The sequence below is a fragment of the Octopus bimaculoides genome, chromosome 2 (genome assembly GCF_001194135.2).
Source record: "Octopus bimaculoides isolate UCB-OBI-ISO-001 chromosome 2, ASM119413v2, whole genome shotgun sequence".
NCBI classification, from domain to species: domain Eukaryota; kingdom Metazoa; phylum Mollusca; class Cephalopoda; order Octopoda; family Octopodidae; genus Octopus; species Octopus bimaculoides.
Window position 1 is genome coordinate 37,176,616 of NC_068982.1, and position 15,669 is coordinate 37,192,284.

General features: G+C 31.9%; 1 protein-coding gene and 1 long non-coding RNA gene across 6 annotated transcripts in view; one reads left to right on the forward strand and one right to left on the reverse strand.

Annotated features, from left to right (window-relative positions):
* Positions 1-15,669, forward strand: part of LOC106873450 (dystrophin) — a 562,674-nt gene that overhangs the window by 299,553 nt on the left and 247,452 nt on the right. For all 5 annotated transcript variants that reach the window (XM_014920808.2, XM_052976364.1, XM_052976366.1 and 2 more), the window contains one exon: positions 14,572-14,738. In XM_014920808.2, the coding sequence (XP_014776294.2) occupies positions 14,572-14,738 (167 nt within the window). The remainder of the gene's footprint in view (positions 1-14,571; positions 14,739-15,669) is intronic.
* LOC128250700 (uncharacterized) overlaps positions 1-15,669 on the reverse strand; it is a 97,052-nt gene that overhangs the window by 46,979 nt on the left and 34,404 nt on the right. The window contains exon 2 of the long non-coding RNA XR_008266701.1: positions 11,116-11,252. This is a non-coding gene — a long non-coding RNA (uncharacterized LOC128250700). The remainder of the gene's footprint in view (positions 1-11,115; positions 11,253-15,669) is intronic.

Genomic DNA, 15,669 nt, shown 5'->3' on the forward strand with positions numbered 1-15,669 from the left:
TTCCTTTTTAAATCATTAACTTACAGTGTTGAAACGAAAAATGTTGGCGAGAGGTTTTTTTAAAGAAGTGAAAAAAAATGATACCCTATGATAGAATTTAGAAGTGTTTTTTGCAGCTAACTTTCTAAATACACTTTCAAACTCATTTCAGCTTAGTTTTGATATGGTTGTTTAAAAATATGAGTGGAGTTTTAGTGTTAGTTATCCATATTAGATTTCTTTTCTAACATATTATTCAAAATATATTGCTAATGTTAAAAAAAAGAAAAGAAAGAAACTGACTAAATGTTAAATTACACAATGTCCTGTTCACTCAGCAAATTAAACATTAACTTATTCTTAATTATTAAATTGGATCACTTGGAAATTGGTGCATTTTTTCCTCAAGATCAGATTTTATCCACAGTGCCCAAATATTGATTTCTTTTATTGCAATAGAAACTTGTGATTAATTGAATCAAGCTCAAATATGTTATGTCTTTATCTTATGTGGCTACTTCCCACTCTTCATTGATTCCACATGTATTGAGCCTAGTTCACATGATTCCACATGTATTGAGCCTAGTTCAACAGCCATACTGTTTCAATCATGCCATGAACATATCCTCTCACAGTCCAAATTCCCTTACCCTTCACATTCAGCTCTACGACTTGGCTGTAGCTACATTTACCTTTGTCTGATAACCCCTATTCTAGTCAGTAATACCCCTACTCTCACATCGAACCTTATACTTTCATCTATTTGTGACTTCATTGACTGACTTGTCCCTTCAATTCTCATATAACTCATCTTATTGGCCCCAAACCTAGAGTCAGCATGAACCACCACTTTGACTGCATCTCACCTAACTTTAATATACAGCATAATTTGCATGCTCTGGAGTGAAACGTTAACTATGGAACTATTGCTATTGCATTAGTATCAATATATTTTATATATATTATTTTTTTACATATAAATCACTATTATTATTTTTTAAGTGAGGCTTGGTTCTTTAACATTTTCATAGCTTGTAAGAAATGTTTTACTCTGTTCTTGGGCAAAACAAGTTGACTTTTGGGAGCCATGTTTCATAAAAATATTTATAATAATGCTTAAGGAGTTTGCAGAACCTATAGCAGAGTGCTTTAACTTGGTTGACCTCACTTCTGATAAATGGGTTAGAAAAAATGTTTGAGAGCCCCTGGAGTAGAAGGTCATATACATATTTTTTCTTTTCAAAGTATAGGAGTGAGGACTCTGAAAACTGAGGGGCAGTAGTAAGGATGGGTGGCAGAAAGTAGAAGTTACAAAAGCAAAGATGTTGGAGCAGCCAGTTTGGGTTGTTGTCCAATACAGTGGTTCAAATGAGACCTACACAATCACCAAAAGCAATGTCTTTATCTAGATACTTCTGCTCTACATGACCATAATACATTCTCAACTCACATGATTATTCCCCTTACTATCAGTCCCTTCACCCTGTACTTATTTTCATTGGCTTATGGCCTGTGTTTGTGTATATTGTGTTCTAATTCATTGTGTCTATACATCCTGTAAATATATAAGCTACTTGATCATAATTGTTGGATGGTGTTTTTGCATACACTATGCATAATCACTAGCATAGCTAGAGGAGGCAGATGGAGTGGTCCACCTTAGGCAACACTTTTATGGGAGTGGCACCACTTTTAAGTCTGCTGTAGGCAATATGTATCTTTTGTGGGGACTCAGGTGCAGCAAATTGAAGGGCTACCCTGGGCAGTAAACACTCTAGCTGTACATACTGTATCATAGATGCAGTTCTTATTAACAGCATACTACTCTACTCTCTTATTTGGCCTAAATTTTCTTGTATTGTGTTAGTATATATTTGTGTGTTTTAATATATGTATACATACTGCTCTATTCATACATTCCATACTGTTTGTACATTCACTGTACATATTTGCTATGTATTGACTGTATACAATATTCTGATAAAAGTGTAGTTTTTTTGTTTTTTTTTTCAGTTTATGCACATGTTCATGGTTCTATTTTCATTATTTCTACCCTCTGCGCACTTCTCACCACACCTCCCCACCATCATAGACCAATATTACTTTTCTGTCTACCTTCCTTTCTCTAGATATTTTTTGTTTTACAATTCTTACCATTTCTCAAACTTCCCTTTTGCCCCTCTTCCCCCATCCCCACTGTTTTGTGAGTATCAGTTTTTTCTTTTGTTCAACCCTCCCCACTCTGTCTTGCCTTTCCTTCTAATTCCTCAGTTCACTTGATCTGTGACAGTTCACCTCCTTCCTCATTTCAAATGACCTGCAAAGTTTTGCTTCAAGTTTTTACTACTCTTCCTTCTACTTTACTTCCTCCCACATCACCTGTTTCCCACACTACTCACATCATCTCTTAACCACCTCCTACACTACTACTCACCTCATCTCCCACAATACTTACAATTTCCTTCCCTCTTTCCACACTCAACATAACTCTTTCATCTCTCCTATTTTCATTTGCCTTTTCTGTGATTTCAATGTCAGTGCCTGTATGCTTTTCAGTGTATGCCTTGTATGCATGTATCTTATCACATGTGGAAGGATGAATGGCAAAGACAGTCAACTCCACTGTTGTTCTATGACACACTACCTTCATGCACATGCCAAATATTGAAATATACAATCAAAATGTTTTGAATATTGTATGCTTAAAAATAATAAATTTTAAAAAAACCAATAAGTTCTTGCATAATATATCACATTAACTTGATTAAGTTTAATGTGATGTTTGGGCTCTAGTTCATTGACTTTAAATCCTACAAAGGCTTTAATTTCTGAACTTCAGTAGTTTGTAAAATAAGTATCAGTTTAGATATTGATGTCAATTTTATGCTCCTCTTAGCTTTGTGGATCTATTATATTATAAAGTTAATTGTATTTTTTCTGTTTATACATACATAGAAGTCTTAATTTCCATATTCAGCTCATTTGTTTTTTCTTTTTGTCTGGTCAGTTTGCTTTTTTGTTGTTTTTCTCTTTTTTTTTTCTTGGAAGATTTCAGTGTATTTCATTATTTTATACTACTACATAATGTTATTGTACTTTTATTATTATAACAGTGATGTATGATAATGTCAAGATCTGCTTGATCATTGCTAGTTTTCTTTCATATTAAATGTAAAAATTATAAATGCTAATTAATTGGTAGGGGCTATAACATAAAAATTATGTTTGAGCGAGATCGTTGCCAGTGCCCCTGGACTGGCTCTTGTGCAGGCGGCACATAAAAGACACCATTTCGAGCGTGGCCGTTTTCGTGCGGGTGACACGTAAAAGCACCCACTACACTCTCTGAGTGGTTGGCATTAGGAAGGGCATCCAGCTGTAGAAACTCTGCCAAATTAGATTGGAGCCTGGTGTTGCCATCCGGTTTCACCAGTCCTCAGTCAAATCGTCCAACCCATGCTAGCATGGAAGGCGGACGTTAAACGATGATGATGATGATGATGATGATGATGATGATAGCATTTTGAATCTGTAAGTGACCTTGTAGTTTTTTGCTTAAAAATAATGTTAACCCATGAGTATGGTGTTAGCTACTTTAATCCATGAAAATATAAACTTTTAAAAAATATGATTTTACTGAATAAGTTGCTGAAGGTATTCTAGCTTTCAAATATAACATCCCATCATTGTTGGTTACTTTGCACAAAAATCCTTGTTTTCTTAGTAGTTGGATATGACCAAGTTTGAATGCTAAAAATTTAATCTTTGTTGAACAACTTTTCTATCAGCCCATCCACCACTGTTAATTAACAAATGTAGTTGGATAGACTAGAACAAGTAGTAATGTCAGAACAGGACCAAGGAATTCACTCTATACAGTTACATGTCTTACTATCATCTTTTAATACTAGGGGTAGATATATAATACACTAGATACATGTTAAATACCAATAAAATCATGAAGTAATTATTTTAAAATATTGTATGTTATTTATTGCAAATATATTATCACTTAACTATTTATTAGAGTTATACATAGATTGTATTAACCCCAGTTTTTGCTTGCTAATAACTGGAGATGAGCAGAACCGTCGCTATTTGCTTTGTGTTGTACCCAGAGGGAAGATGAGTTGAAAACATCAGGACAACCTCATATAATGTTGAATTATCAGTAACATATTAAGCTCACAAAAATGTGTTGCTTGAACTTGCTATTTTTATACTGAAAATCTGTTTTTCATTCAGTATGTAAAACTCAGTTTGTTATTTCAGATAAGGTTTACTTTTTTTTTACTTTGTATCTGTGTATTTTATAAAATTATGTTCAACTTTTATTTCATTTACTCTGTTTTAGTAATTGGGTAGGTAATACTTCTACTGTCTATAAGGAAACCCCATTACTAGTCCACCTTTATTTTTTCTTAAATTTCTGTATTCTGCCAATTTGAGCACAGCTTATATATACATATATATATATATATAGCTGACTTTATTGGTCTTTGGAGGAGATTAAAATATGCTGTCTGTCTGCTTTATTTTGGGTTGAAGTCAGATTGTTGAGGAAGGATATTTTATGTACTTTGCAGGACTTAAATTTCTTGAACACCTGTTAGCTTTTGTAAACAAGAAGTGCTGGTAAACTTGATGTTATTATATTTCTGTGGATGACACAAAAGTGAGAAGAATATTAGCCTTCAGTACCCTAATAAATATACTTGACTGGTTTCTTGGATTAAAAGATTGAACAAATTATTGTTTGCTTTCAGTTTCGCTCCTACATTTTATTTATTCCTATTTTAGGTCATTTGTAGGTTCAGAGTTTAAAGATTTTGATTCTTTATGTTCAGTAAAAGATGCCCAGTATTAAGGAGTGGGCTTAAAGGAAGAAACAACTTTCTACATTTAATGCAATTTAAATGTTTTCTACTTCTTGGTTAAAGATACAGTTGGTGAAGAATGTTGATTTCAACTACATTGCTATTTTGGAATGTACCATTGCTAGTTTAGAATATGTTGACTAGCACAGCAAAGAAAAATGTTTTGTTTTTTTTCTTTCTTTTTTTTTATGAAAGGGCAAATGATGCTGGATGTAGCACTTTATGCTTCATTTAAACAGCTCTTGAATAAACTTAGTCATACTACTTACCCTTGTAAATTCTGTGCAGTCTTGCAGACAGCATTCACACATCTAATCAAGATGTTGAGTATACATTTTCATTCCTTCATATGTGTTTTCAGTGTCTTAGTACGTAGCTGCATGTATCTTGTAGAAATGTTTTTGGCAAGCAAAAATTCTTGTAGAAAGTCTTTCTAAGTTTGCTTGAATGAACTGTAAACTCCTTTCCGAGATACTTAAAATATATAGCTTTGAAACCTCACTATAAAGGCAATACTAGTTGATAAATCAGGAATCAGTATAAAACGTTGACTTTGGAGGAGTAGTGATACTGTTGCACTTTTTGCCCTGCTATTCATAAGGTATGAGAGAGTAAAATAATACTTTTTTATTCCTTAGGAACTGTTCATTACTAATCCTTCAAAAGGTTTTGTTCATTTTGCTGAGATATGATATATCATGGAGCTGCTTCTCCAAAATATGCAGGCTTCACATTTAATGCTTGCTTCTAATATATGTCTACACATGTTTTGCATTAAATTATTATATATAAACATGCTATCATTTAGACACAGATCATTTATTTTAGAAAGTAATAACCAGGTAAACCTTCTTCTCATCATGCTATTTTAACAACATCCTTCTGGCTCCACCTATCCATGTTAGAACCATTTATAATCTTTAACACAGCAGCTGAATGAATATATAGAAGCTATTATTATATTGGGGTTTTAGAGAGACTCCAATAACAGAAAAAGAATAATAACCCTAGATTTTAATGTCATTAAGTTCAGTTTAATTGATAAATTATAGTTTCTTGACTGTCAAGCATTTCTGTATAGTGATTATAATGCTATCTCAACCATCAGTATGACATTTATGGTAACAAGTATGCGATTCTGGCAAGAAGGTTTTTGCTCCAGTGTTAAAAGGGAGACACTACTCATTTTCTCCTAGATTGTAAATGTTTTTATTCATGAGAAACAGTTGTGTAATTTCTTTTATTTGCATCATCATTCCATATAATTTAAGAATTGACTGCCAAGTGTCATCTCATGCAATTTTCTTTCCTTTAGATAGAAAAAAGGTCGGTTAATACTTTTCTCAGCTACAATAACAACTAAATTGTTATTATAATTGCGGTTGCAGGCATAGCCATGTTGTTAGGTTCGTATCACTTCATATTCATGTGGTTCAGAATTCAGTTTCCCTGTAGAGCACAGCACCTGAGGCAAATTTCTCTTACTGTAAGCTTCGGATGTCATCCAAATTTTGTGAAATGAAAAGAATATGGCCACCCATTGGATAGTATCTTATTCTTTGGTGGTAAACCTCACTCAGTTTAATACCACCATCTTTTGGGTTCCTTGAGAGATTGAAGTCCTCTTTGTTGCCAGCATTCACATCAGGTCTCTAGTTTGAAGATAACTTGATTCCTTGCTTCCTTCTGCAGAAATGTATTGTCTATGGGTTCTTCCTTGCTTCATTAATCTGAGAGGTTTGGCAAATGTCATGATTCTATATTTCTTCCTCTGAGGCTAAACCACATAAAAAAATACAAGACTTGAGTTTTTCACATTGAATAACTTGACAGCAATGTTTGTTGCATTTTACCCACATTGAAATATATGTGCCTGATGATTTCATGTTGCCTTTGTCCTGTCTCAGCACTTTGCTCATTGTCTTTTTGAGGTTCAATACATATACTGAGGTTGCCAATAGAACTTCAATTCCCATTTACATTGTGGAGCCAATTTAAATAATCTCCAAGATGGAGAGCTGGCAGAAACATTAGCACGCCAGGCAAAATGCTTAGTGGTATTTCGTCTGTCTTTACATTCTGAGTTCAAATTCCGCTGAGGTCTACTTTGCCTTTCATCCTTTCGGGGTCAATAAATTAAGTCAGTTGCGTACTGGGGTCGATCTAATTGACTGGCCCCCTCCCCCAAAATTTCAGGCTTTGTGCCTGGAGTAGAAAAGAATTTAGATAATCTCCTTTTGCTTTCTATTTGTGACCTACATTTCAATTATTCGTCTGTAGATCTTAATTTACATTGTGGTTCTACTTAGTTTTACTTAAATTTACATGCTTTGATTACCAAGAGAACCTCTTTGTTTCTGTCATTAAAGTAATGTATGGTTGAGACTGATTGTAGCTACATTAGTATCTCATGTTATGCACAAATATACACACTTTGAGTTTGGTTTTGTAATTACCAATGTTTTGGTGTGTTTGCAATAACCTTTCCGTTCATAATGGTGACTTGGAGTCATTAGTTTTAATTTTGGTTTAATATCAAATTATTTTTGTGTTGATTTAAAGACCTCTAGTTTTCTGATGTCATATTTTCTACTTTCTGGTTACCTCTTAACTGCAAAACATCCTTTCTAACAAGTATGGATTTATTTAGGATATTTCTTTAATTGCTTTTTCTGTCCTTTTGCATCAGCCATGCACATACATATAAATAATCATATATACACATATATACTCATATGCACATAGATGTGTGTGTACGTGTTTACATATAAATTTATAAAATATTAATTACAAATAACAACAACGTCTTTTGTATAAATATTAATAAGAATATATTTATAAAACTACTCTTCAAACAAAAACAGAAGATGAGCTCCTGAATACAATTGGATCATTCCTCTCATACATATGAGCACAAATGTACAGAATGAAAGAATTTCCGAGTGAGTGAAAAATAAAACTAGTCATAATTAGTGATGGGACCTTTTAAATTTAAGAAAATGAAATGCAAGCATTTATTTATTGGATATTTTGAGGGAAAGATTTACTGGTTTCTAGAAACCAGTCATTTCATATTTATTCAAACTGTTCATTGGTTGATGTTAATTTTGTGATTTCTTTTTATTATTAGCCATTTAAAGTGGCTTTAAATGTTCTGAATGAAATTTGGTTCACATTAATTTGATAATGATTTTCCTGAAGTAACTTTTTACTTCCTCTGATATATAAGATAGAGGATTATCTCACTAAACTTTATTAGTCTTATTTACTGACAATTTCAGCAAATTATTGCATAATGTAATGTGTTTAAAGAATTTAAAGTTTATTCAATAATTTAACAGTATGCATTAAAATCATTGAAATAAAAAAAAACAACTCTATGAATTTAAATTAAGAACATTTTTGCACTCCTCAGAAGACAATTCAAATTTAGGTTCAACGGACCATGTAGCCTTGTTCCAGTCAATTGTCTTATTTCAGTGCACACTTTAGTCTTTTTTATTTATCTTTTGATGTCAAACAGTTTATGTTGTATTGTAATAGTGAATCAATTAATTTGCTCTAAACAAATACTGACATCTCTTTTTTTTTTTTTTTATCAGATACATCGAAATTCTTTTGGTTATCCTTTTCATATTTGTTTTCTTCTTTCATAATGAATTGTTCCTGTTCTCCTGAGTATTTAAGAAATCTTGGTGTTACTGTGGCAATTTCACTATTTCTAATTGATTTTCCAAATTTTCTGAAAGCCATAATCATACTTTTGATTTCATCTCTGATTTGATAACTGGTTCTTTGTACTACTTTTTAGTTATAGGAATTATTGAATAATGAATTAACAGCTACCTTGTTTTTGTAATGGTGGGATTGGGAGCTGATCATTTTCAAATGCTGCAGAAATTTTTAATATATTCAAAAGGATTGTAGAATTTATTATTACTGTTAAAATTTAAAAAGGAAAAAGAATTATGCAGACAATTCTAAAATGTAGACCTTTAACCTTTTCATTACTGTATTTATTTTGAGATGTTCTGCGTTTCTTTTGTTTACTTTAAATATAACAAAGAATTTAGTAAAACAACTTATATCATTCAGCTAGTGTTAGGAACATAAATTGTTTGGTGGAAGATTTTAATTCAAAACATATGAAAAGAAGACATTTGTACTTAGAGTTAGAACCAGTTGCAGCCAGGTTGGTAACGGAAGGGTTAAATTATAGAATCTTAATGAACCTCTTCTGTAAATTACATCTATTTTGGTGACTATTTTTAGTTATATTTGTTTAGATGGATAAAGTATGACTAGAAAACATGTGCAAATGATATATTGTTCAGTATTTTTTTTTTATATATATTCAGTCTATATTAATTTATATAGCTGTATAATATAACCCTTTAATTTAGAGAGAAAATATTAGATCTAGAACCAAGAAATTGTTGCCATTAATTATCATCACGCATTAAGTGCATGCTCTAAAAGAAGTCATTGATAAACAGATTTTGCTTCATTTAAAATGTTTCAGTTATAGGGCCTTATCATTTGAGTGAATATGTTGAAATTATTTGTTTTAAATATGATTGAATTTTGTGCTCAAAATCTCATATCTCATTGATTGTTTTTATGTTTTGCTTCAGAAATATTTGTAACTTATCTATTTTTTTCTTTTTCCCACACTTAGAATTGTTAACAATATACAAATTATTGATTTTGAAGTTACAAAACAAAAATCAAATTCATTGACTGAGATCAACAATGGATTTGATTTTTACATTACCTTTGCTTTTTATCTGTTTAAAATGTCTCATAACTAAAAGAACATTATAGGATAGGTGTTTTAAATATTGATTCTGACAAAAATGTGGTTGTTAGAAAAAATATTTCTACCTATTTAATCTTTATTGAATCATACTTTCTTACTTATAGACCAATCTGCTATTATTGAATTCTAACTTGATGCTGTATTTTATTACAAGAAATTTTGTCTGTAACTATGATTTTGCTTTATGTTTTAAAGATTTAGGAAAGAAAGGAGATCCATTGCTATTTCAGACTACTGATAAGTATTAGGTTAATAGGATTATGTTCAGTTTGAACTTTTGTATTTTAGTACTTGGAAGAGAAATAGTGACGAAAAAGGAGATCCAGGAATACAGATCTAGGGCTTATCAATTGAGCTGTGTGATACTTGTGGAGGTTTAGTAAAGTAGATCAGATATAAAAGGGGCAGCTGGGGTAGGAAGACACATTTTGAGAGACATGCCATCAAAATAGTAGTCAAAGAGATATTGGAGGACATAATTTGATAGTTAATTCTCTCTCTCTCTCTCTCTCTCTCTTTCTCTCTCTTATTCAATCACTCATCCATACATGTAGATATCTATTTTTGAATCAAGAAAATAATTGAAAATATTTATTTTTAAGTCTACTTAAATAGTTGCAATCTATTAGGAGTTTTAAAGTATTTAATCTGTGAAGATGTTTCTCATAAAATATGACATAACACGTTTAACTCACATCAGTTATAAAACAAAAGAAAAAAATCATAACATTCAGAATACCTTTATAGTATACCAGACATTATTATATTTTATATCTTTTATCTAAATGTTTTGTTTATACTAATAATTTTATTTGATGAATATCATAAAATATTTAAGAAGCGTTTTCAAATAAATTAAAGATTTTCTATTATTGTATTTCGTATTTATCACAAAATTACAAAATTTGTTTTCAATGAGATTTTCAGTAATTAATTTCTTCTAATGTTAGTGTGAAGTTTAAACCGAGGGAAGTAACTACATTTCTTTCAATGTTTATATTTTAATATTCAATAAGAAATCTCTGCATTTCATACATTTTTGCAAACACAAATGATGTTAATTGTTCATACACATAACTCTTTATCTTGTATCAGTTTACAACTATATTATTATTATTAAACTGCCAGATATAAAAATTTAGTGAGCAACTACATTTTGCATTCTTGTGTTTCCTAGCTAACATACCTAGAACACTTTTTAATTTTGTGAACTAGGGCATGTGCTTGCAGTTGTAGCACTTAGATTGACAGCTGAATAGTTATGGTAATTATATTGACAGGGCCTGAACACTTGAGTAAATATATTAATTTTCTTTCTTTTTTTTATTATGATTGAATTCTACTCTTCTTGTTAATGATTTGTCTGCTGAGTAAAAAGAAAAAGTTGTGTGCTTTGCCTAAGGACACATCACAATAGTTATACTGAATTTTGGACTTTACCTTGAGATCAGTAGTTGAACTTCTTATCCTTTCAGCCACTCTTCAGCTATTATTTCTATAAGCCAGCTTGGGAACCTTTATGTGATCACTCAACCAGCAAGAAATAACAGCTATCTTTCTGTCAAATTACATTTTATCTGAAAAAAGTTAGATAGTGTGATCTTAGATATACTCTGAAGATAAAGCAGGATATTGGTGGATGAAATGCTTTTAACTATATGTTTCCTTGATCAGGATTAATGTAGAGTTAAATGAGAACATTATAATCCCTTAGAATTGTATACTCAATATGATTCAAGATTCTGTATTTGTAAAAAGAAAAGGTCAATACTGTTAAAATGATATTAAAGAATCTATATCTACAATTATCTCAAAATAAGAATATAATAAATAAAATTATTAACTATAATCATTATAAATTGAACCCATTGTTTTATTAAAATACCATCAATCTGTCTGTATTACTGAGATGAGAAATTATCAGTATTATACGCTAATATACATTGGACTAGTATCCTCATCTTAGTGGTTATAGTCAAATTTAAGCTGTTGTAATTTTTGACCTGTTTCAGTTGCATGTCATATTTAGTAACATTGTCAAAATTTCAAACCAAACCCTTTGTTCAACCCACTGAGGTAGAATGTCACCTTCCTGTTATTCACAGAAGATATGTTCATATTAGTTACCCTTATACTTGTAGTGCCACTTGCTTAATCCATTTAAGCCAAAGTATCCATCTGATAAACTAGAACACTTAATATTCAGTCATTTCTTATGTATTATGTTATTGTCTTGTAAAACAATTAGATAATGAAAATCAGGCTTAGAGATTTAGTGTTGTTGATTAAAGGTTCCCCTATTGTGTTCATCTCTATGCTAGGCCTACTGAAGAAGTTATCAAAGCCAGCATAATGCATTGATTCTTTTGACCATCTTGTCTGTCAGTATTGTTACTTATTAATTATTGTAACTTTGTTCCACAAGCATAACTCCCTTTTTCTTCTACAGTGATCAGCTATATCTAATTTCTATGTCTCCTCACAAATTACAACTTCACTTTAATCTTAAACCTTATTCTTAGAGGGTTACTTTCACTTTTATATTCCTTTTTACAACTGCATAGGGTTATTGATTTCTTTTCATTGAAGCTTTGTTCAGAAGAGATGGTTCATGAAAGGTAGACCTGTATTAGATGTTTATTTCATTTCATCTCATTTCATTACTATTCTGATGTATGCACAGCAGATCAGAATTTTTTTCTGACATACATGTCTCTGAATGGTAGACAGATTCAGTTTTTTTTCTTTTTTCTATTTTGTTATTTAACTAATATTCTCAACCTTTATATCACTGTTCTTGGAAGTTGATGCTATGCTTGCAGAGTAGTCACTACATTACTCTAATGGGTCTTTCTCATCCTTATGTTGACATGTGCCTGGGTTGCTTCTCATCACTGTCACTTGCTGTTTATTGCATCCCATAGACAGTCCCTTTCTTCAGACTATGTGAATCATGGAAGTGAAAGTTCTAGTGGTGTCTGATGAATGTAGACATACAACATACAGCTGTCATGAATCTATACTCTGTATGTTATTAGCTTCCTCAAGAAAGCTAGCTTATTGTGTTTTAATTGTCTTCTGTTGTGAAGTATATTGAAGATCTTAAGTTCATTTTGTCCAGCTGCACTTCTTTCTGTTGAAGCCTGTGTATGAAAGTATCACATCCATAACTCAGCCATACAATTGAATTTAATGGTGTCCTTTCTAAAATTATTTCCCCAAAGTATTCCAGGTATATGTTTACCTTTACTAGAGATAAAGGCAAAGCTGTAGCTAAGCCTTTCAAGTTCAGCCCCTTGGGCTAGTGTCTTCTATAGCCCCAAATTAATCAAAGCTTTATCAGTCATTTTATAGACAGATACTGAAATAATGTGTGTGTGTCCGTCCCTACATGCATTTCACTCACTTCGTGCCTTCAAAGACATGTGAAATATGAAATCTCCTACTTGGAAAATAACTATGGGTTAATCACAGGAAAGGTATCAGATTGTAAAACCGTGCCTCAGTAATATATTCATATAATCAGGCTAGCATGAGGAAATGGATGTAAAAACAAAGAATCTATGTTGAAGAATATACAAATTTCTCTTGAAAATTATTATGATAAAGTGGGGGCATTTCTTTGTGGATGAAAACATACATTTTACTATTGACTTCTGATAAGAAATTAGAAAATTTCTCAGCGATCCATATATTTCTGCTTAACATGTTAAATATTGCAGGAGTTACTTCCCTTTAATTGTAGCTTCCCAGATTATCTATCTATTCTTGTAAACAAAATATTGCATGTTCAGTTTTTCTCTTTTCATTTTTCAGTATATGGATATTTTCTCTGCATTTAAAACTTATATATCTACAGATAACTTTCTTTCTATTCTTTCATAAAATATCCCTTCAGATATATTTCCTATCTTAATAAGGATCATCAACACATGATTAAATACTGTCTCATTTTGTTTCTATTTTGTCTCTTTTATTTCTCTTTTACTTGTTTCAGTCATTTGACTGTGGCCATGCTGGACCACCGCCTTTAGTCGAGCTAATCGACCCCAGGACTTATTCTTTGGAAGCCTAGTACTTATTCTATTGGTCCTTTTGCTGAACCATTAAGTTGCAGGGACGTAAACACACCACCATCGGTCGTCAAGCGATGTTGGGGGGACAAACATATGCACACACATACATACATATATATATATACATACGACGGATTTCTTTCAGTTTCCATCTACCAAATCTACTCACAAGGCTTTGGTCAGCCCAAGGCTATAGTAGAAGACACTTGCCCAAGGTGCCACGCGGTGGGAATGAACCCGGAACCAAGCTACTTACCACACAGCCACTCCTGCGCCTATAATAATAATTAATACTTACCACACAGCTACTCCTGTGCCTATAATAATAATTAATACTTACCACACAGCCACTCCTGCGCCTATAATAATAATTAATAATTAACAATATTAAGTTGTACTTATCTTTATAGCAATACAAGTAGCTAATATGATTACCATTCTGGTTCACTGGAACTGGAAGTTAAATTTTAGTGCAACTAGTCATGCCTAACTTTTTGCAGTTACTGGAATTATTTTCAAGATAATATTTGGTGTATATTAAAAAAGCATAATTTATATGAATGTAAAATATAAAAATATTGCAAATGTTAATTTTCTAAGAAAAACAATGCATTTTTTATTGTATGATTTTTTATTATATTTGTATGTATTTGTGCATGTACACATCCAAAAATGCACGAGTACAAATAATGTCTGTGAATTCAAAATTCTTAAACTGTTTACCATAAAGATAATTATAGATGACTGATTGAAGTGAATGCTGCCTATAGTACTATTTAATCATTATTCTAACTTTTTATTATTTTTTTTCACTCCCCAGATTGTAAAAGAGTCTCTTGATGGCATTCAGAAAAACATTCAAGATACTCAAAAACTGTATAAGTTAACTGAAAATGGTGAAGATGAAAGTAAGGACATTATGGCCATTTCAGATCGGCTCCAGTGTCAGTGGAAAAATGTCAATGAAGCTTATTCCAAACGCTACAAGTAAGTCCCTTTTATTTTTTGCAACACAGTTATTGGGCTCTTTTATCTTTATTGTTACTTGTTTCAGTCATTGGACTGCAGCCAAGCTGCATCACCACCATGAAGAGTCTTAGTCAAATAAATCAACCTCAGTACTTAATTTTTTAAAGCCTGGTACTTACTCCATCAGTCTCTTTTGCCAAACAGCCAAGTTACAGGAATGTAAACAAACACACAGCCAACACTAATTGTCAAGCAGTGGTGGTGGACTAACACACACACACACACACACACACACACATAATTGGCTACTTTCAGTTTCCATCTAGCAAATCCACTTTCAAGGCTTTGGTCATCCCAGGGCTATAAAGACACTTGCCCAATGTGCCATTCAATGGAACTAGACTTGAGAACCTAGTTTTAGGAATTAATATCTACTTTATTTTTATCCTGTCACACTGCAAGGGCCTTATAATTTGAAATGTAATATTTGTAATAAGAGATATTCATTCTTGCTGCAGGGTACTCTATGTTCTAAGGAAGGAAGCTATATTTTATTTTCTGGTTCTTTGACATAACTGTGCTATTCATATTTAGATTACTTTTAGTAAATTTAAAACAAATTGATTGTGGATTATAGTTCTGTGGATACAATAAACTACAAGCAGCCTTTACTTTATGGAAGACTTGTGCTCCTGAAAATCTTGGTGTAATGTTGAGTCCTATCATGTGAAACTTATTTATTTTACCATTCACATTCATACTTCATGGAAGTTATTGAAGAGAGTAAAACATGCTTCACATTCCAGAACATCATGCTAATATACAATTTTCGAAAACACAAATTTCCATACTGCAGAACATGCTTGTATTTAAGCTCTCGCTCTCTCTCTCTCTCTCTCTCTCTCTCTCTCTCTCTCTCTCTCTCTCTCTCTCTCTCTCTCTCTCTCTC